General features: G+C 37.7%; 1 protein-coding gene, 1 long non-coding RNA gene and 3 other non-coding genes across 6 annotated transcripts; 3 read left to right on the forward strand and 2 right to left on the reverse strand.

Annotated features, from left to right (window-relative positions):
• Window positions 1-413: 413 nt before the first annotated feature.
• trnat-ugu lies at window positions 414-487 on the forward strand. The gene has a single exon. It is a non-coding gene; the product is annotated as a tRNA-Thr (tRNA).
• A 4,193-nt stretch (window positions 488-4,680) lies between these two features.
• Window positions 4,681-4,791, reverse strand: trnal-uaa. Its single transcript has 2 exons — window positions 4,754-4,791; window positions 4,681-4,726 (listed from the first exon to the last, which is right to left on the reverse strand). It is a non-coding gene; the product is annotated as a tRNA-Leu (tRNA).
• Window positions 4,792-6,986: 2,195 nt separating this feature from the next.
• LOC124383000 lies at window positions 6,987-8,779 on the reverse strand. Of its 2 annotated transcripts, XM_046845389.1 has the most exons (4): window positions 8,216-8,779; window positions 7,707-7,862; window positions 7,495-7,587; window positions 6,987-7,411 (listed from the first exon to the last, which is right to left on the reverse strand). In XM_046845389.1, the coding sequence occupies exons 1-4, from the start codon at window positions 8,558-8,560 to the stop codon at window positions 7,088-7,090; spliced, it is 918 nt and encodes a 305-aa protein (XP_046701345.1). In that variant the 5' UTR covers window positions 8,561-8,779; the 3' UTR covers window positions 6,987-7,087. The 2 variants fall into 2 exon arrangements, with proteins under 2 accessions (XP_046701345.1, XP_046701346.1); XM_046845390.1 differs by lacking the exon at window positions 8,216-8,779 and having other exon boundaries at window positions 7,707-7,872.
• An 8,155-nt stretch (window positions 8,780-16,934) lies between these two features.
• On the forward strand, window positions 16,935-17,016 carry trnas-uga. Its single transcript has one exon. It is a non-coding gene; the product is annotated as a tRNA-Ser (tRNA).
• Window positions 17,017-17,687: 671 nt separating this feature from the next.
• Window positions 17,688-18,216, forward strand: LOC124383037. The gene is made up of 3 exons (XR_006925201.1): window positions 17,688-17,740; window positions 17,772-17,828; window positions 17,935-18,216. It is a non-coding gene; the product is annotated as an uncharacterized LOC124383037 (long non-coding RNA).
• The last annotated feature ends 2,430 nt before the right edge of the window (window positions 18,217-20,646 follow it).

The raw sequence follows: 20,646 nt of genomic DNA on the forward strand, positions 1-20,646 counted from the left end.
ACAGTGGTGCCTAATGTTTGTTAGTTGCAGCACTGCTTTGTTATTGCTGGAAGAGTAGGACCCTCAGAGCATTTGCTGACAACAGATGTGTGTTGCATGCTAATTTCCACAGAATTTTGGTGGTTTGTTAAAACTATGACCAGATATTAGATGCTATGGCATGGCTATTGTTTGTCGATATGTATCTTATAACTATATTTAACTATATTTGTATTTGACCATATTTAATGTTGACTACCTTAGCAAGTCTCAAATTAATGGTAGAACTAGCATCAAGACAAAAATAAAATCTATGCTTCCTCCTTATTAGCTGTTAGCTCGAATGCATATGTCCAAGCAATATTTTTTCCCTAAATCTAAGAGCAAAGAATTTACATTCAACAGCTGGCTGAGTAGTCAACAAGTGGCAACAAGGCGCTGTGGCTTAGTTGGTTAAAGTACCTGTCTTGTAAACAGGAGATCCTGTGTTCGAATCCAAGCAGTGCCTCAGTCAGTAGGTCAGTAAAGGCAATATCTAATGTAGAGGTTGCCAGAAAGAAAGTATGTTGTCTTCAAGTTTGAAGTTGCTTCACTTGTTTAAGAAAAATCCCATTGTTGCTTTCCATGACGCATTGCTTTATTCATCCATGTACTTTTTTTTAATCATTTTCATTTATCATTTGTTCCACATCTATTAACCCCAATCCTTCCTTCTCTATTGCTCCTATTAAGGTGTTGTATGCAATTCTTGCTGGCTTCCCTTCCCATAAAAAATCTAAAAAACTTTTTTTAGCCTTCTTTCTGCCCATAATGGCACAGATGATGTGTATAAAATGTATCATAGTTTAGAAATCATTAAAATGTTAAGAACTAACATTATTTCTTCTGCTGTCTTTTCATCCCTCCTCATTAAAACTCCTAAAATCTTTATTTCTTTTGCTTCCATAAAAGTAAAATGCTCCGTTAAAAACGCCGCCCTTCTGAATCTCATGTATACTGTTTTATCATAATTTATTTTGGCTCCTGATCTCCTGCAGAACTTTTGTACCGTTTGCATTGCTTTTTTCACCCCCTCGATCTTTGACCAATAGCGTTGTGTCATCCGCATATTTAAATATTTTATTCTCTTCTCCCTCGATGCCTAATCCTTTTATTCCTTGCTCTTGTTTTTTAGTTAGTCCAAAAGGAACCACAATTAGATGTACAATTAATGTATGGGTCATATACAAATACAACATGAATGGGTCCAAGAGCAAACAATCGAGATCAATTGCTACTGTGGACAGTGGTGCCTAATGTTTGTTAGTTGCAGCACTGCTTTGTTATTGCTGGAAGAGTAGGACCCTCAGAGCATTTGCTGACAACAGATGTGTGTTGCATGCTAATTTCCACAGAATTTTGGTGGTTTGTTAAAACTATGACCAGATATTAGATGCTATGGCATGGCTATTGTTTGTCGATATGTATCTTATAACTATATTTAACTATATTTGTATTTGACCATATTTAATGTTGACTACCTTAGCAAGTCTCAAATTAATGGTAGAACTAGCATCAAGACAAAAATAAAATCTATGCTTCCTCCTTATTAGCTGTTAGCTCGAATGCATATGTCCAAGCAATATTTTTTCCCTAAATCTAAGAGCAAAGAATTTACATTCAACAGCTGGCTGAGTAGTCAACAAGTGGCAACAAGGCGCTGTGGTTTAGTTGGTTAAAGTCCCTGTCTAGTAAACAGGAGATTGTGGGTTTGAATCCCAGCAGTGCCTGGTGCAGTTGTTCATTGCTGCTTTCGCTTGAGTGTTTTCCAGCTTTTTCTTCATGGCTTTAGATTTAACATTGCAAGTGGATAAGATGGTTTCTCTGGGGCACTGAATGGTGAATTGCTAGCTTTGCTCTGACCCTTTTAAAAGCTTGATAGTATTTGTTAGCAATGGAAAAAACTGTGCTTTTAAACAAACTACAAGCCATCCATTAAGATGAACATTTCCGAGATAGTAAAATACAGCACTGTGTAATGTAGGGCTCTGTGGCCCAATGGATAGCGCATCCAGACAATGGACTGGTTAAAAGATGATGAGATGCCAATAAAATCAATAAAAAAGAAAGAAAAGAAATTGCGGAAAGAGTTTACCTGAAGGAAGTGACAGTGGAGGCAGGAAAACTGAAAGATGTGAGAGTATCAGACATAAATAAAGTATTAATAGAGCGGATTGGTGAAGGGAGGATTCTCGTAGTGCGTCCCAAACAAAATAAGTTGTATGAGGTCACTCTGGAACAATAAGAGGACACCGAGTATCTCTGGGACGGTTTGGTTATCAATGGAACCAAGTGTGAGGTCAAAAGAATGCAAAATAGAGACTATGTGGTTTCCTTCATGCAGCTGCCTGTTTACATCACTGATAATAAAATTATAAATAAATTGTAGGGATGGGGAGTTTTCCCAATATCCAAAATAAAAAGGAGAGTGTATCCAGGCACCAACATTGAGGACGGGACGAGGTTTGTGAAAACGTGGCTCCCAAAAAAAGTTGCCTCTCTCCCAATACAAAAATAGAAACGGCAGAAGGCCTGCAGTACTTTTGGGTTACTCAAGTGAATCAAGTGAAGACCTGCCGGCTGTGCATGAGCCCGAATCATTCGGTGAAGGATTGCCCAGATTTAAGTGCTTTAACTGTGAGAGAGAGGGCACATTGTGAGGGACTGCAACGCAGTAACGTGCCCGGATTGCAATCTTCCTTTAAATAAGTGTGAGTGTTGGATGGGGAATGAAAAGGTGGAGGATGAACAGCAGGTGGATGCGCAGTTGCATGATCGAGACAGTGAGTGGCGAGAAGAGTAAATAACAACACAAGAGGGAGAAACAACAATGGACAAGGGCGTGGAACAAGAAGGAAAGAAGCACAACAACCAGGAGGATCACACCAGATCTAAACCCAAATAACACTAACTGAAAGTTTGCAAAACGCTTTGGTGGAGAAGAAGGACCAAGGGAAAGAGACATCAGTGGACATGCAACAGGACGGAGAATCATGGACTCAAATGGAGCTGACGGACAGCCTGCAAAATGACCTGAACACAATGGAATCCGACCCTCCAGCATGTAAGGAACAAGCAACAGGAAAAAAAGATAAAAAAGGAAAAGAAAAAAGGAGGACAAACAAGTGAAACCAAACGAAAAGAATGAGGTCAGTAAAGGTCATATCTAATGTAGAGGTTGCCAGAAAGAAAGTCCTTAAAAAAGACATGATAAAGACTGAAAACAGGTTTGACTCGCTAAAGGACTTGGAGGAGATGAACTGAGATGATCAGTCAAGGGAAAATTTAAATGTATTTTTATTTTAAAACTGTTATGAATTATAAATTGATATCATTCTTAAAGTTGCTAAGTAACACCGTGACATCATTGTGCGATGACGTCGTTTCATCGTCGAAACGCAAAGCTGCGTCTTTATGTTACAAAATATATAGAAAATGTAGTACAGAGTCTCTGTACTACGTCCCCCCACCCTCACCCAACAGGTGAACACTTCCCAAATAAGAACAATCAATCAATCAGTGTATCGTTCAAGGCTGGTCAGGGAACATTGATGGATACAGATAAGACACTATACAGTGCATTTGAAGAAAACATTCACTTGTATTAAGGTCAGTGTTACTCTGATATAATTTTTATTTTTTATTTTTTTAGAACAATCACAAAAACAATGAATTTTCTCAAATTGTCGGGTAATCTCAGCAAAAATATAATTATAAATATTGTTTGTATGTGTTATGTTCAAAAATAGATTAAATAAAAAAGGTGCATATGACATACATATTAGGTCTAAACATCAAGCATCGATTTTAGATGCATCTTCAATGGAATGAATTTGTGTAGGCAGAACACATCAATAAAAAGGAACTACATACCTGTTTTTACTAACGAGTCACAAATGTGTCTACTAATAAGTGTCCACTTAAAATAAGCATTGATAACATTTATCATCACCCCTTCAAGATCCAGCATCACGTTCATCACCCTATCAGTCGCCACGGCTGCTCATCAGGGATAAATGCACACCATTCACCTTGACTGTTGATTTCTGTAAAGCTGCTTTGAGACAATGTCTGTTGTGAAAAGCGCTATAGAAATAAACTTGACTTGACTTGACTTTTAGAAACTCTCTTCACCTCCACTAAACTCTTACTAAACTCTTCCTTCAGAATCATGAAAGAAAAGTTTAAACACACCTCCAATGTTCCTGGCCTTACTCCCTTTTCACTTGGTCTCCTAAACACACAGCATATCTACCTTTCTCCTCTCCATCATATCAGCTACCTCTCTCCCTTTACCAGTCATAGTACCAACCCGAACCTCCACTCTCCTACACTTCTTTTTCCTGCTGTCTCTGAAGACATCTTGATTTGGCACGTTTTACGCTGGAAGCCCTTCGTAATGCAACCCTCCATTAATCCGGGTTTGGGACCGGGACTAAGAGTGCACTGGCTCATGCAACCTTAATCGCTGGATTTTTCTTTTCAATCTGTCTAATTTATATATCCATCTTCCTGCTTGTCTAAATTAACAGTTTTTTTTTCTGTCTGTCTTTTTCACTATTAGGTAACCATCTACTTGTTTATTCTTTATGTCTGTGTTTGAAAGACAAAGGAGAATAATTATTTTATTATTGTTTTGATTTCTAATGAAAATAAAGTTACTGTCAGAAGTGGGATTTGAACCCACGCCTCCATGTGGAGACCAGAACACTCAGTTTCCTGGAAGGTACAGAAGCTTAAGTCTGGCACCTTAGACCGCTCGGCCATCCTGACATACAAGCTTCTGTTTCTTATCCCCTTAGTGGCTGATAAAACTATTTTTACAAGTTTCTGTCTACTTATTTGTCTTATCTATCCTTCTATTTGTGGTTCTTATCTATCTACATCAGTCAGATCTGTTTTTCTGTCTGAATGCATATATATGCCTGCTCATCTTTCCTATCAATCTATTGATCTAATTTATATATTCATCTGCCTGCTTGTCTGTATTAGCAGTTTTTTCTGTCTGTCTGTCTTTCCCACTATTAGGTAATCATCTACTTGTTTGTTCTGTATGTCTGTGTTTAAAAGACAAGGGAGAATTAATTTCATATTTTTGTTTTGATTTCTAATGAACATAAAGTTACGGTCAGAAGTGGGATTTAAACCCATGTGGAGACCAGAACACTCAGTTTCCTCAAGGTATTGAACCTTAAGTCTGGTACCTTTCAAATATTAGTCTGTCTGTCTGTCTGTCTATCCATCCAGCCATCTATTTGTCTTCCTGTTTGTCTATCTATCTGTCTGTCTATTGTCTGATTGTATGTGAATCTCTTAAAAAAAAAAACAAGAAACAAAAAAGCACTGAAAACATGTAATGCTCTGAAAACTTTAAAATGTATGTAATATTTTAATGTACAGTGTATTTTTTATTTTATTTTTTTCTCCGTAAGTAAGTGTAAATTTAACGAGTATGTAATACTTCTTGTTCTTTTGGCATTAATAAAGAAATGTATATATATATATATATATATATATATATATATATATATATATATATATATATATATATATATATATACACCGTATTTTCGGACTATAAGCCGCTACTTTTTTCCCAGGTTTTGAACCCCGCGGCTTAAAAAAACGAAGCGGCTAATTTATGGATTTTTCCTGGGTTTTTTCCCGGTTTCACAAACTTCAAGCTAAAAAACTGAGCCCCGTAACATTAGACTAATGAAACTGCTGAACGGGTTCAGGTGAACCAGTGAAACTCTTTATATTAAATCAGATGTGCTCCCACTGAATCGGGCCGCACCACATCATAAATATGGATGATGTTCCTCTGACGTTTGACCTGCCGCTCACTCGGACTGTCTACAGGAAATGCGAATCATTCATCACTCTGAAAACAACCGGGCATGAAAACACACCTCACCTGTGTTCTGAGCTGCACGGCATCGGGAGAAAAGCTTCACCGATGGAGATTTTTAAACGCACGACGATGCCAAAAGATAAACTCCTGAGAGAAATTGTTGTGAAAGGAAGGAGGAAGACAGTGAACAATGACTTTCTTGGTAGGCTACTGTTTACACTCAAAAAAATAGCACTTTGTTTGAACATGATTCAATCGTGGACAGTGGTTCCACACGATTACACCACATTATCTTAACAAAACTGGATGATGTTAAACAAGCTCAACACATTGGTGTTCACTTAACATGAACAGATGATGTTGATTAAACATGATTTTAATATTGCTATTCAACTTAAATTAATGTTTTTTGTTGAACGTCAATTAATCCTGATATCTTAAATTTAATCCTTAATGTTAACCCTATATGTTAACATCACTTTTAATGGATCCCATTTAGTCAAGTTACTACTACTAAATGTTAATAGCCCTGTTTTTCCTTTCCTTGCTTCAATGACCTTTAAAAGATGACTACAAAGGCAGCAAATATGTAATAAATCCTTTTTACTAGGGAACAGTTTACAGCAGGTGCCATACTTTAACAATTTTTGTTTTCACAAAACACTTTAACAAACGCATGCATTTGTAAGCTTAAAGTTTTCTGACCAAATTTACATAACACAAATGTGTACAGAAACTTTCTTTTACACAGCAACTAGTGAACTTGCTGCTTCATATTTTTTATGACCCAATGAGCTATTTGGAAAATCTTTGAAAACTATTTAAAAGACATTGCCATTCAAACCTTTCCATCAAAAAACATTCAGAAGCCTTTAAAAACATCCTTGGAAAAAAAATAAAAAATGCTTAAAGGGACAAGTTTACAAAAAAAAAAAAAATTATAATTGTCACCATTAACTAACCCATGTGTCATTAAAACACTTGATGGCTTTCCTTGACCTTCTGAGGCAAACTATTCCTCTTTGCATATACCTTGATGTACCAAAAAAAAAAAAAAAAAAAACACCACACAAGTGCATGAAAATTTAAGAGTATGTCTGAACAACAAAATTGAGCTTGCTCAAATTTTCTTCCAGCAAAGTTTTTGGCCATTTGACGATAACAATTAGTTATTGTTATAGTTTCATGGTAAAGATCAGTCTGTTCATCAGTCCTTTAATGTGGTGTAAAAAGCTTGGTCTTAAGTGCTTGAACTTTGGTGGAGAGTTTGTGTCCATCAAGCTCCAGGAACACTTTTTGCAGGAGTTCAAAGGTGTATCGAAGCTTCTTCGGATAACTTAGGTTTAAGGCATATATTAGGCCAATTAGCAAAGCAACACCATTAGCTACATTACCAAGATCTTCTAGTGCTATAACCCCCTCAAGAATTTGTCCAACATCTGCAGGGTCATCATCAACGTCACATCCTTCACATCGGATGACAAAAACACTGATCACCATTTCTTTGAGTGCAGCTTGATCATTGGAAAAATCTGCATCCTATAAACAGAACAAAAGTACATTATAATATAAAATTGATTGTTATACACAAAGTCTCTGTCACAATATTGAGGCAATTATACCATGTACTCCTTGATTAGATTGTCAGGATCCTCATTTAGGTAGACAAACAGGGCTTTGAGGACACACTCCCTCTTAACATTAATGCAGGCACACTAGGGAAAATAAAGAAAACAGGTACCTATAAACAACTACATTGTCAAGTTAACAAAAGTCATAAGTGAGAAACAACTGACTGATACATCTATTAAAACAATTTTCATGGCTATCATACCTGTGTAAGTGGCATGAGAAGTTTCCTTATCCGTTGTCCCTGAGCTCCACCTCTCTTGGCAAAGATCCTCAAAAGATTTGGAGTGTGTTTATCCAGCTTTGAGAACAATTTTGAAATTAAGGCTACAGTTGTTATGCGAGCGAATTCAGCACAAACCTAAAACAGAGTAAACATCACAACTTAAGTATCCAAAAAAATTCCAGTTGCTGTTCCACTAAACTGCTGAGTAATATGTGTAAATCATATGGTTAAATAATGTATTATCAATAATACAAACTACACTACTGCATTTTATGTACAAATGGATAGTGCATTGTCTAGTGTAAAGTAACTTGAGTGTATTGCCTGTCTATACTTTCAACAATGTTGATGGACCACAGACAGACCCAAGACTTTTACTCTAGCTATCTTATATGGTGTAATGTTTTTTTTTTTTTTTTGAGATATTGACATTTTAATATATTTAATTTTATTTTAAAATCCCACTTAAAGACATTAAGCTGAATTACCTCATTTTCTTGGAACAAAGCTGGCCATCTGCTCTTAAAGTCAGCAATAAGTGGAGATTCTTTAACAACCTCTTGTCTTCTCAATGCAAAAGAAATGTCCATTAATCTTCTCACAGTTTGCTCATTGTTTTTCTTCTTAACCTCAGAAAGAAGGGAGACTCTGACTTGCTCCATACTGTCAGGTGTTTCACCAGGAAGAAATGAGGGACAAAAGTTAACTTTAGCTTTACGTGGCTTCTTGACACCAAAAGCTGGATTGCTTATACCCGTAGGTTTGTGCTTCATGGAATTAATGGTCACTTCACTACAACCAAGATTCCGAAGCTTGGTTCTGTAATTTGACATTTTATATTTAAGGCTTCTTTTCCAGCCACTGCAGCCTGTTAAGGATCCCTGTTCCTTAAGGCAAGGATGCTGTTTTATAAGGGCTTCAGCCACTTCATTGAATTCGGCATCAGAAAGGTACACTTTGAATTTTACGACTTCTTCAGCAAGTCCATTTAATATAGCGGATTTCAGCTTGGGGTCTGGATTCAGTAGAAAGCCATTTTTTTTATATTCTGAATTGCCTTGTTCCAGCTGGGGTTCAAGGGATGAAGTAGGTGATAATTCAGAGGATGATCTTGAAGACAGAATGACTGTGTCACATGATGAGGGAGATGGAGATACTGCTAAAGATTCACAGAGTTTGATGACCTTAAGGGTGCTTTTGTTCTGAACATCAGTTGTGGAAGTCAGGTTCACAAATTCATGAAAGTCAGGGTCCATAATTTGAAGTCTGATTTCTCCCATCAAATTACACTGTGTTTGTATCTCGTTCAATAATTCTGCCAAAGAACAAGGGACACCATGCTCAAGTGTCACTTTCTGGGCATTGTTCTCTCCCAGAATTACTCGCAGGATGATGGTGGAGGTCATTTTTACAATCCTATTGATGAAAGAAAAGAAAAGAATCTATTGTCTGCACTGTAGGGGCATAAGATTTATTCATACAATTAAACAAGAAATATTGACATGGCACCTGTTATGAATTAATTTGTCTTTTCAGTGACAACAAACGAAGACCTCCAACCTTGTAGTCTGCCAATGGATAGTCATCAGCCAATTCACTTAGCTCAAGAAAGAAAATCTCCCTTGATGGAAAAGATGTCAGTTCAAAGGCCCTAAAATGCTCCCTATACCAACCACACAGACCTTTAAGTACAAAACACAGTCTATTCTGCACTATACACATCTGAATAATCTCTGCAAAATCAGGGAGCCCGTCTACAGAGCGACAAACAACAATCATCCCATTTCTGTAACTAAGGCCTTTACTGGTGACACTTGTGGTGATCTGGACAAATTGAGTGTCTGGGAACTTGTCTTGGACAGCCTGTGTTATTTCTGTTCTTAACACAGTCAGAGGCACTGTTGACACTGTTGATATATCTAATGCAGATTTTTCAAGATGGTACGATTTCAAACAATGAGAAATCATAAGCTGGTGCTTAGCTGCAAGTGTAAGGGGGATATTTTTGAAACAATTGGTGAGACGAGCAACTTGCTTAAAAAAGCTGTGCTTGGCTTTGAAACGCATAGTCCACAGATGCACAAGTGGACCAAATGACTTGATAAGTGCAGGATAGTGTTCCAAGAAGTGCTGTTTTGGTATTAACTTCACACCAGGAAAAACTTCCTGAAACCTCTGTCTGTGTTCGGAAATTTTGCCATCAAGGTATGCAATTGACTCATCAGTGTGAACTGGTGACACCACAAGCTCAACAATATCTTTAAGATCCATAAGCACCAGCCATGCAGGCTCATCTTCTGGCACTATGTGTCCTACAAGGAATGGAAGCAATCTTATCAGATTCCAGTTCTCATGAGCATTCCCTCCAATAGTATTCTGGCTGAACATTGAGCAAGGGATTGCATGAGGTCTGTTTGTCTTATCTGTCCATTTATAGGGGAAGTTAACAATACGTTCATTGAGAAATCCAAAGGAGAAGCACTTCTTTGATAAAAGCATTGATAAACAATGTTTAAGCTCAAATGGCACAACACCTTCAAAAACGTCATGCATTACATCTGGGGGATAGTCAGAGAGAACATGAAAATAAGCAAGGCGTGTGGAGAAGACTCATTCTTTTTTAACCCCATAACAGCAGCTGCCACTCTGTTGTGCAGACTTCAGATGCGCATCGTAACTCTCTCTCTTTCTAAGGCTAAACGCACCTGACCGAACCTCATTAGTCTGAATTTCCAAGCTCTTTCCAGTGCAAAATCTGCAGTAATACTCAGCAGAAAAACTCTCAACATAGCCAGCTGTGCTATGGGCCTCAAGGTTGTCTGCAATCACAACATGAACAGTACCCTTCACAAAATGACCAAATGAAGGAATAAAAATGCCAACCTCTTCTAAATGTGCCAGGTCCTCAAGAAGAGGCTCAAGGATTTTATTAAAGCCATATTGTTTTACGTCATTACTTTTACACAACACAGCCAAGTAAATGGATGACATTGTTGCATGAGAGCTTGTAGGCAAATTGCTCAAAGTCCAATACACTGCACAGAGCTTGTGGGCTCTCCGAGAGGTACCAAGAGGGTTACACACCTCAAAATCATCAACATACAGCCTTAACAAAAGTCTTAAATTATCTCCCGACAGGAATGCATTTATATCTGTGGTTTTCGAGTATTCTTTTAGTCACATCCTCTTTGGCTAACAGCTGTTGCAGGAATTTTAAAATAGGAACATACTGAAATGTTTTTCCCTGTTGTGCATCTAGAATATACTCAACAGGTTCAACAACACAGAAGTGACTTTTATAAAACTCCTTGCGCCGATATACTGTGCTTAGTGGACCATCCTGTCCTATTGCTGTGTGCAGCGGATGAGACTCACACACAACTTTAGCAATTTCTTGAATAATTGCATCATCACAGGCAAGACTGTGTTCCTGAAACAGATCTTTGAGCCTGTCACATGTAACAGATTGAGATGAGGCACTCAACAAAAAGTGCAACTCTTCTAAAAACTCATTAATTGCTATGCCCGGAACATGAAATAAATGTTTCAATTTCAATAACATTGCTGCAAAATTTTCAACAATAACAGCAGGTAGGTCCTGAACTGCTGCACTACTGTGTAAATGTACATTATCAGAAGCAACCTCATTAACCTGTACACTTTCATGAACGTCACTGTCAGACTCCTGTGTCCTTGACATAGACACTACACCAAACTTAAAGTCACTCTATGAATGGGGAGTGTGTTTCCTGTTTTTGTGGGACCTAAATGTACCATAAACATTTGTTTGAAAATCACAACCTGAGAACATACAAGTAACCACTTCATTTTTCTTCAAATGTGTACCCATGTGAACAAAATAATCCTTCTCACAACTAAGCCCATTGTTTGAACACAAATGACAGCTAAAGGTAGTCAGTTCTGATTGTGAAGGATTTTGATGATTTGCATGCACTCTACTTAGATGGACCAAAAGAGCGTTCCATGTCTTAAAAGTACAAGGACAGCTTGAATGCATGCATGGGAATAAATGGCTTCGGCCAAAGTGTTTATGCTTTAACTTGTAATTTTTTAACAACTTAGATCTGGAAGATGCTGAAAACTCACAGGTCTTACACTTCCACATACCGAAATGGGCCTTTTAACGTTAAGCCAGACAAAATAAGTTGTCAGACAATCTGGAAAAAAATGGAAAATGTCAGGTGATTGTTTCAGTGTCTTGAAATTCCCTATTTCAAGAATGTTAGATATAACGCTCCAGAGTTTTTCTTTAATGTAGGCTATTTTATTGTAAATGAACATGTACAGGCAATTTTGGGCTCAGTAGCTTCGGGAGAAGAAATTGCCCTTGAAGGATTTTAATCTCTTTGGTGATGTAAGGGAACGTGTAGCAAGCGAGAACCAAGTTCAGCCATACAACATCATTACAGCTTTTGTTTACCCACACAAAGTTTATTCAGTGTAAAACTAAGACTCGTCCCAAAGTTGAACTCGGGACCTTTCGCACCCAAAGAACCCCAGACCAGGGGTGGGCAATACATTTTTACAAGGGGCCACATGAGAAACCTGAATTGTGTCAGAGGGCCACACCAATGATAATATTTTATGAATGCACCGAAATTAAAATTCTTGGCCGGAACCAAAAACCAAAATTGAGGAAACCAAGGCCAAAACCGAAAACTGAAACACCGAAAGAAAAGATTATGTCAATTATTAGAATTGCATTTATGGCTATGAGTGTGTACTAACCTCACTAAAATCAATGCATTGCAATTCAAAGAATAAATCAATTACAATAGTTTTTTATTTATTACTATAAATGATTGTTATTTATTTGTTACCATTCATAGTATTGACAGACAGACAGCGGTCAATTATTATTAGCAACGGTCTGTTAAACGCAGATAATTGACCGCCAAACGTTTGGTATACAACATAAACTCATCCCTATGTGCACTGGACAAGTAGTCTCACTCTTCAGATGCATATTTCACAAATGACTAGATGATATTTGTGGCTTCTCTCAGTTAAAGCTACTCTGTCTCACCAGTTGGGGTCCATGCACTACTTCATCTGTCTAAGAGACTTGAGTCAACAACAATTTTTTGTGTTACTGATTGGGTAGAAGTGGTCATTTAAAGTGGATCTGTTAGATTCTGCATGGTTAGGAGAGGTCATTAGGGATAATACTGAAATGTTGAGCCCTATTAAAATATATAGGAATTGCTGACCTTCAGGGCTTCCAGCCATTTATGCCTGCTCAGATCCCTGGACTCATTTCATAGAAAATGTTTGTAATCTGCATGATAGGAGTTTGACCCATATGATTTAAATGTGGAAATGCTCTCTTTTCACAGTAACTGTTCCAAAATGTTAGCATGGAGAACAGGAGACATGTATTTGCAAGTTCAAATCACTAATGAACCTTTCTGTTTCCTGCAGTTACAGAAGCAGCTTTGGCTGGACACATTAAGTTTTATTTATGTTTTTAAATTGAAGACATATGCCAGCAAAGCACATGAACTATGCAGTGACATATCAGTAGACACTTCTTCCACAAGAAGGCTTTTTGGTCTAGAGATATGATTCAGGTTTTTTGATCCAGGATTTTACATTGCATAACATGAAACAAAAAGATCCACGGTCCAGCTGTTGGGTTCTCGCCTTCGCGTCAACTTCATGTGCAGAGCCGTTCCAGTCGCGAATCAATCTGAATTGCATTTGCTTGGCTCGATGGTCTAGTGGTATGATTCTCGCTTAGGGTGCAAGAGGTCCTGGGTTCAAATCCTGGATGAGCCCAAGTTTTACACTGAATAAACTGTGTGTGGGTGAACAAGAGCTGTGGAACGCTGAACTCTGTATCATTGATAGCGTGGATCTCGCATGCTGCTTGTTCTCTAACAGCACCAAAGAGGTTAAAATCCCGAAAAAGTTGCTTCTTCTACCACAGCTACTACTCCGGTTTTATGCTTAACAGTCTGTAAATACACTGGCGATCAAAATTAGAGAACAATTTATAAACAATTGAACGATTCTGAAATAATGTCATCTTTACTGCTCAACAGTTGAAGGAGTTTTTGTCCTGTCTATACCATGCTACCAGAACACCTTTTCCACAAAATAACTAAGGCATTTAAAAAAAAACATTATTTTGCAAAAAATACACTGATCAAAATTAGAGAACACTTTCAGATACCTCCCAGTTATTTTTGTTAATCTGATACCTGGTGCTAATTTCCTTGATTTTCTGTTAACCCCTATTTAACTGGCAGCCTAACTTCCAGTTTCACTGACTCTGGTGACTGAAAGCCGCCGGCAGCAGATTGTCCAGATAAAGGCCAAAGGGATGACCCTATCAGCCATAGCAAGACAAGTTGGTAATTCCAAATCTGTGATTTCAAGAATATTGGATCTTTACAACATCACAAACTCATTCAAGTCCGCCAAGAAGGCTGGTCGTCCACGGAAGACAAATACAAGAGAGGACAGGATACTGCAGAGGATCTCAATGGGCAATCGTTTGCACACTGCAGCTGGAATTGCTCACCAGTTCAGCGCTAAACAGGGTAAGGATCTGTCTCGACATACAGTGTCTCGACGTTTAAGAGCATTTGGACTGAAAGCCCACTTTGCACTGACCAAACCTCTCATTAGCAGAAAGAATCAAAAGGCTAGACTAAGCATTGCTGAGGAGCATGTTGTGTGGACAGAGGAGAACTGGTCCAAAGTTCACTTCAGTGATAAAAGCAAGTTTAATTTATTTGGGTCCGATTGGAAACATTATGTTCGGCGACAAACTGGAGAAAGCCTGAACCCAAAGTGTCTAAAGAAGTCAGTGAAAAGTGGAGGAGGAAGTGTCATGGTTTGCCAGTTACATGGCAAAATGAATGCAAATGTTTATCAGAACCTTCTTCAACAACATATGGTTCCTTCCATGCCTTCATCACCCAATCAGTGTTATAACATGTTACCAAACTTTGTCAATTTGCTCTAGCTGAAAAAAAGATAACTCTGCAAATAGTGACTAAGATGTATTCACAATTCAAGTTTCAGTGACACCTCAAATAATGTCACAGTCAAAGTATGTTTAAACTAATGATATTTGCATGGGAGGATCATGGCAATATCTTTTGGGTTCAAACAGAGACGACTATTGTCAGAGCCATTGGTTGGTCAAAATGAACACCATAAAGGATGCTTACCACAGTGAGACTAAACCATAATTTGCTACTGTATGGGTAAGACTTGGAAAGCATGTGGAAATGTCAGAGCCTGTACTGTGTGCAAGAAAAAAAATCTCATGGAATTTGGACATCAAGGGAAGATTCAAACAAGCTTTGGATTATCCCACCACCAAGAATCAGCCAGCTGTTGGCTTTTTAACGACTGAACAGGGACTTGAACCCTGGACCCTCAGATTATTATAAAGTGTGGGTTTGGTCATATGAGGGGATTTCAGTCAGCATCAGGGGGTAATTTTGCTGGTGTCGGCATAAAGACTAACAGCAGTGTGTAAGAGCAGTGTCTCTGTTGTGTTACAGCTCCATCACCACTTTAATCTCATAAGGAGCGTGAGACTGAGAGGAACCACCACATCCAGAGTCCACCCACATCCAGCTCAAATTCCAGCTGTGGAGGAGAAACCAGCTACAGCTCAAGTTCCAGCTGTGGAGGAGAAACCAGCTGCAGCTCAAGTTCCAGTTGTGGAGGAGAAACCAGTAAAGTTTAAAATCCAGTTAAAGCTTCTTCAGCATCTGTGAGTAAAGTCCAGATCTACAAGGACACTACATAACAACACACACACACACACACACACACACACACACACACACACACACAAACACACACACACACACTATATTTAGTAGTTATAATTGGGAATTATTTTAGTAATCGAGTTTTCTACCAATTACTCCATCGTTTATTTGAGTAATTGGATAAGACATGTCTCTTAAAATGAACAAGTAATTTGTTTCCTTTTTAGACAAACATTTTTATTGCTTAAATTGCACTCTGTGAAAACTAAACCCATTTAGAGCATTCAATTGGCATATTACATCAAAATGCAAATACAAATATAAAAATAAAAAATCATAAATGAACTCTGACTTTTTCTCGTAAACATCCAACATTTCTGGTGCCTCCACCGGTAACCATGTTGTGGGTCTGAAGTTAACTTGGAAAAAAAAATTTTTTTATGTACGGCTTAATAAGGACGACCAGATTCGGCGGTGCTCGTCAGAAAGGTGTCACCAAGATGAATAGAAACCTTTGCCATCTCAGTGCACCAGTGCAAAAGCTTTTTATTGCCCAATGTGGGGAAGGAATTAAATACGCTGAGATTAAGAATCTCACGCTCTACGCCGAGCACATCATTTAATTCTCCACGTCACATGGACTTCATGCAAAACACACGCCAGCTACTGACTGGCAGTTTAAGAATAACCAGAGCCGAATGTGGTTTATCCAAAAAACTAAAGGAGACTCCAAAGACAGGTCTCTGTGCCGCAATCGATTACTGCAATGGCCTGTTATCCATAATGTCAGTAGTTCAAACCCATCCAGACCTGTGGTGGCTTTAGTTAGACTCTAAAGTGCTGCTGAGCTTCATGATCATCTCTACTGAACATAAGCGGAGGACTGAGTGATTGTTGCTTGCAGGTGGTGCGTCTGGGAAAAATGCTTTGAGGGTTTGTTCTTGAGTCAGTGCAGTTCGGAAGGTGTTTGCAAAAATGATGTTTGATGTCTGATTTTCCGACTGAGAGCTCGCCGTCCTGTTCCGCAAAAGTGAGGTTTTTAACGTGCTGACACGTGTAGTTACGTTCCTGTTGAAAAACGATATATAAAATATAAAAGACAATATCTGCTGCTGTGATGGCCCGAGAGGTAAAGGCATTAGACTCGAAATCTAATGGGGTTTTAGCTCTCAGTAAATGTGTTGTATAAACCCACATATTGCTAAGGGTACAATGAAGTTCAAGAGGAAGTGAAACCTGTATAGCAATTATGTTGGAAACTGGATTATCTGCACTTCTTTTGTGCTTAAAGAATTGTGCTGTGCTCAGCAGGAAAACTCAATGGGACTCAAACTGTCTTGTGTTTAATGGTGAGAAAAGTGCCAAAGTCTGTCAGACACTTTCAATTCTAAATGTTTCTTTTTAGGTGAAATTGTAGACAAGTCAAGACATTGCAGCCAGTTTCATCACTGCTGCGATGGCCGAGTGGTTAAGGCGTTGGACTTGAAATCCAATGGGGTTTCCCCATGCAGGTTCAAATCCTGCTCACAGCGTAATGTGATAGTGTTTTATTGTTAAGTCTTTACTGTGTGAAGTGAACGATGTACAGAAGTGTTTCAGCATAGAAGAAACGTTAGAAACAAACATAATCTGTTTTACTTGAGGTGAAAGTTGTTTTGCTGGGACGAGGAGGAAGTCCATTAGAACTCACATTATCTCTTTAGGAAACATGATTCATCTTGTGCTTTCTACAAGATCAAAAAGGTTCAAAAAGATCTTGTGAAACTTCTTGTTTCAAAAGAATATGTTTCATATCACTTGACTTCTGCCCTCAGACTCTCACTAGTGTACAGAGATGATTGTGGATTAAACATATTAATGTGTGAATGTTAGATTTTGCAATGTTTCTTCTTATTTAGATCTGTAAAAAATACCAAGACTAAAAGGTAAATAAAACCTGTTTTCCACACTCTTTATTGTTCTTTTACCAGGTCGTAAGTGTTCCACCTGCTGCAAGTGTTCCACCTGCTTTACTCCACTCCTACTGCTGTAGCGCCTCTACCTCCACCCCACCATTATACAGCCTGCACTTACATTATCACTGCTCATTCATTATTTTCATATTTCAGTATTTACTCCACACACAATTATCTCTGGAACGTCCCCAAAGCCTTTAATAGTCATATTGTCTTTTATTGAATAGAAGATTATTTGTGTTTTCTGCAAAAGGGAAATCAGATCTTTACATTTCCAGCACATGTGTGATTTTACATGAATGTCAGTCTGTTCTGTCGCCTCTCTTTTTTAGTTTACAAAGTCACGGTTTGGTGAATCCTTCAGCAACAATTCAGCAGCCAAACCTAATGTAAATGTACCAATGCAGATTCCTGTCATTTAAAAAGATCTTCATATGTCATTATCATCATCATTATTATGCTAAAGATCATAATATACAATATGTGTCTTTACAGCCTGGTAGTCAAAGTTCATCTCCTTCAGCCAGTCCTTCATCTGCATCCAGACCTGCTGTTTCTTCCTGTTCTGCTCCTTTAACCATTTCTTCCTGGTGTTTTGAGTCACTCAGAGACTTGATATTATTTTACCATTTATTTTGTGGATTTACTACTATTATAATCTATAGTTATTTATCATTAGGTTGTTGTTTCAGACCCAATTAGGATCATTTTTTAAATCTTTGTACTTGATTATATCTATTGTTAATTAACCTTTATTAATATATACATTGATTTGTAATATTGTAGCATTTTTAGTAATTAAAAATAAAATGTTTTATTGTTTATAGAACAGTGACCCGTGAATTATTCTGTGAAAATGCTGAACCCATTATCATCCTCATTATTATTATTATTATTATTATTATTATTATTAAGTAGAATATAAATATAAAAGATAAATACAGAACATGTCCCATATAATGAAAAAATAGACTTTTGTTAAAAAAAGTGTTAAAGGTTAAATAAGTACATTAACAAAAGAAATAAACATGCATTTTATGCACTTTATTGGAATTTCCAGTAAAAAAAAAATCAGTCAAATCACAAAGATATTAATGAACATGAGTGACAAGTGATGTATTTTTATTCACATCATCAGTATTTGTGTGCACTATTGAGGGATTCGAACCAGCATCATTCACATCAGAGATTCTCTCTGGGAAGCACATAAGGCAGTTTGCTATAAAATATATACATCAATCTGCCAACCATAAGAAATGTGCAAGACATGTTTCCATTACCTTTTCTTTTTTCTATCATTTTTCAATTTTTTCTTTCTCTTTTTCCTGTTTTTCCTTCTTTCCCTTCTTTTTCCCTCTTCCCACCCCTTAACAGACTATTGATCCCAGCTTCACACAGCTCACATCCTCCTCTCAGTCTCACACTGCCCTCTAGCGGCACTATCCGGACGTGCTTTATGCTCCATTCTGTACTAATGTGACTTCTGTTTGTGTTTTTTAGCAGTGATTCTCAATCTTTTTCTGCCATTTACCACTTCAGAGGGGTGGATTTTTAAACCCACTTGTCCTCTGTCACCTCAAAAAAGTATAATAAAATACTTCAAGTTGAAAAATGTCTAATTTATTAAACTAACCAATTCTAAATGATCATCAACTAGCATCAAAAACAAAAATAGAGAAAAGAAAGGTGTAATTGTGTTATCACTTTGCCTTTCTGTCACTTTGCAATCTGTGTAAAATAGAGCAAATGCATTTCATACATCTTTTCACAACTGAGTTGTAGACTTGATACTGTCACTCTCAAGTCATGTTTAATATTGAGATGAGATCTGTATTTAATTTTCAGTTTAGCAACATCTAAAAAGTTTCAAAAATAAGATGTGGCAAAAGGAACAGGATAACACAAACCACAATTATATTTTCTTTAAAGCTGAATATTTGGTTTATTGCTCCTACCATCTACCTTTTTTGTCTGCTTGTGCTGAATTACCTGTTTGTTTGTTTTTTGTGATCAATGTCACACATTTATCCATTGAATAGATTTTCACAACATTGTTTGTGCTGCTTTGTGTGTATGAACTTTATTCATATTGAAATTCATTAATGAAGAACAAATAAATAAATAAATAAATCCTGCCGTTTATTGCGCCCCATCTGTCATATCTTTATTCTCCACTAGAGGGCCCACACTTTGAGAACCAATGAGCTAGGCTAACTAGCCGGCTAACTAATCTTAGCTTCAAGCATAAAACCAGAGTAGTAGCTTTGGTAGAAGAAGCAACTTTTTCGGGATTTCAACCTCTTTGGTGCTGTGAGAGAACAAGCAGCAAGCGAGATCCACGCTATCAATGATACAGAGTTCAGTGTTCTACAGCTTTTGTTCACCCACACACAGTTTATTCAGTGTAAAACTTTTTTGAACCCGGGACCTCTCGCACCCTAAGCGAGAATCATACCCCTAGACCAACGAGCCAAGCAAATTCAATTCAGATTGATTCGCACCTGGAACGGCTCTGCACATGAAGTTGAAGGGAAGGCGAGAACCCAACAGCTGGAGGTCCGTGGATCTTTTTGTTTCCTGTTATGCAAAGTAAAATCCTGGATCAAAAAACCTGAATCATATCCCTAGACCAAAAAGCCTTCTTGTGGAAGAAGTGTCTACTGATATGTCACTGCATAGTTCATGTGCTTTGCTGGCATATGTTTTCAATTTAAACACATAGATAAAACTTAATGTGTCCAGCCAAAGCTGCTTCTGTAACTGCAGGAAACAGAAAGGTTCATTAGTGATTTGAACTTGCAAATACATGTCTCCTGTTCTCCATGCTAACATTTTGGAACAGTTACTGTGAAAAGAGAGCATTTCCACATTTAAATCATATGGGTCAAACTCCCATCATGCAGATTACAAACATTTTCTATTAAATGAGTCCAGGGATCTGAGCAGGCATAAATGGCTCGAAGCTCTGAAGGTCAGCAATTTCTATATTTTTTAATAGGGCTCAACATTTCAGTATTATCCCTAATGACCTCTCCTAACCATGCAGAATCTAACAGATCCACTTTAAATGACCACTTCTACCCAAACAGTATCACAAAAAAATGTTGTTGACTCAAGCCTCTTAGACAGATGAAGTAGTGCATGGACCCCAACTGGTGAGACAGAGTAGCTTTAACTGAGAGAAGCCACAAATATCATCTAGTCATT

This window comes from Silurus meridionalis, chromosome 3 (genome assembly GCF_014805685.1).
Source record: "Silurus meridionalis isolate SWU-2019-XX chromosome 3, ASM1480568v1, whole genome shotgun sequence".
Lineage (NCBI taxonomy): Eukaryota > Metazoa > Chordata > Actinopteri > Siluriformes > Siluridae > Silurus > Silurus meridionalis.

Bases quoted from the DNA above. Each gene is read 5' to 3' on its own strand.
- LOC124383000 (XM_046845389.1), bottom strand. From the start codon at position 8,560: ATGTCAAATTACAGAACCAAGCTTCGGAATCTTGGTTGTAGTGAAGTG. The intron at 7,588-7,706 runs GTATGATAGCCA...TATTTTCCCTAG, and splicing joins TTCTCATGCCACTTACACAG to TGTGCCTGCATTAATGTTAA. The intron at 7,412-7,494 runs GTATAATTGCCT...TTCTGTTTATAG, and splicing joins ATCTAATCAAGGAGTACATG to GATGCAGATTTTTCCAATGA.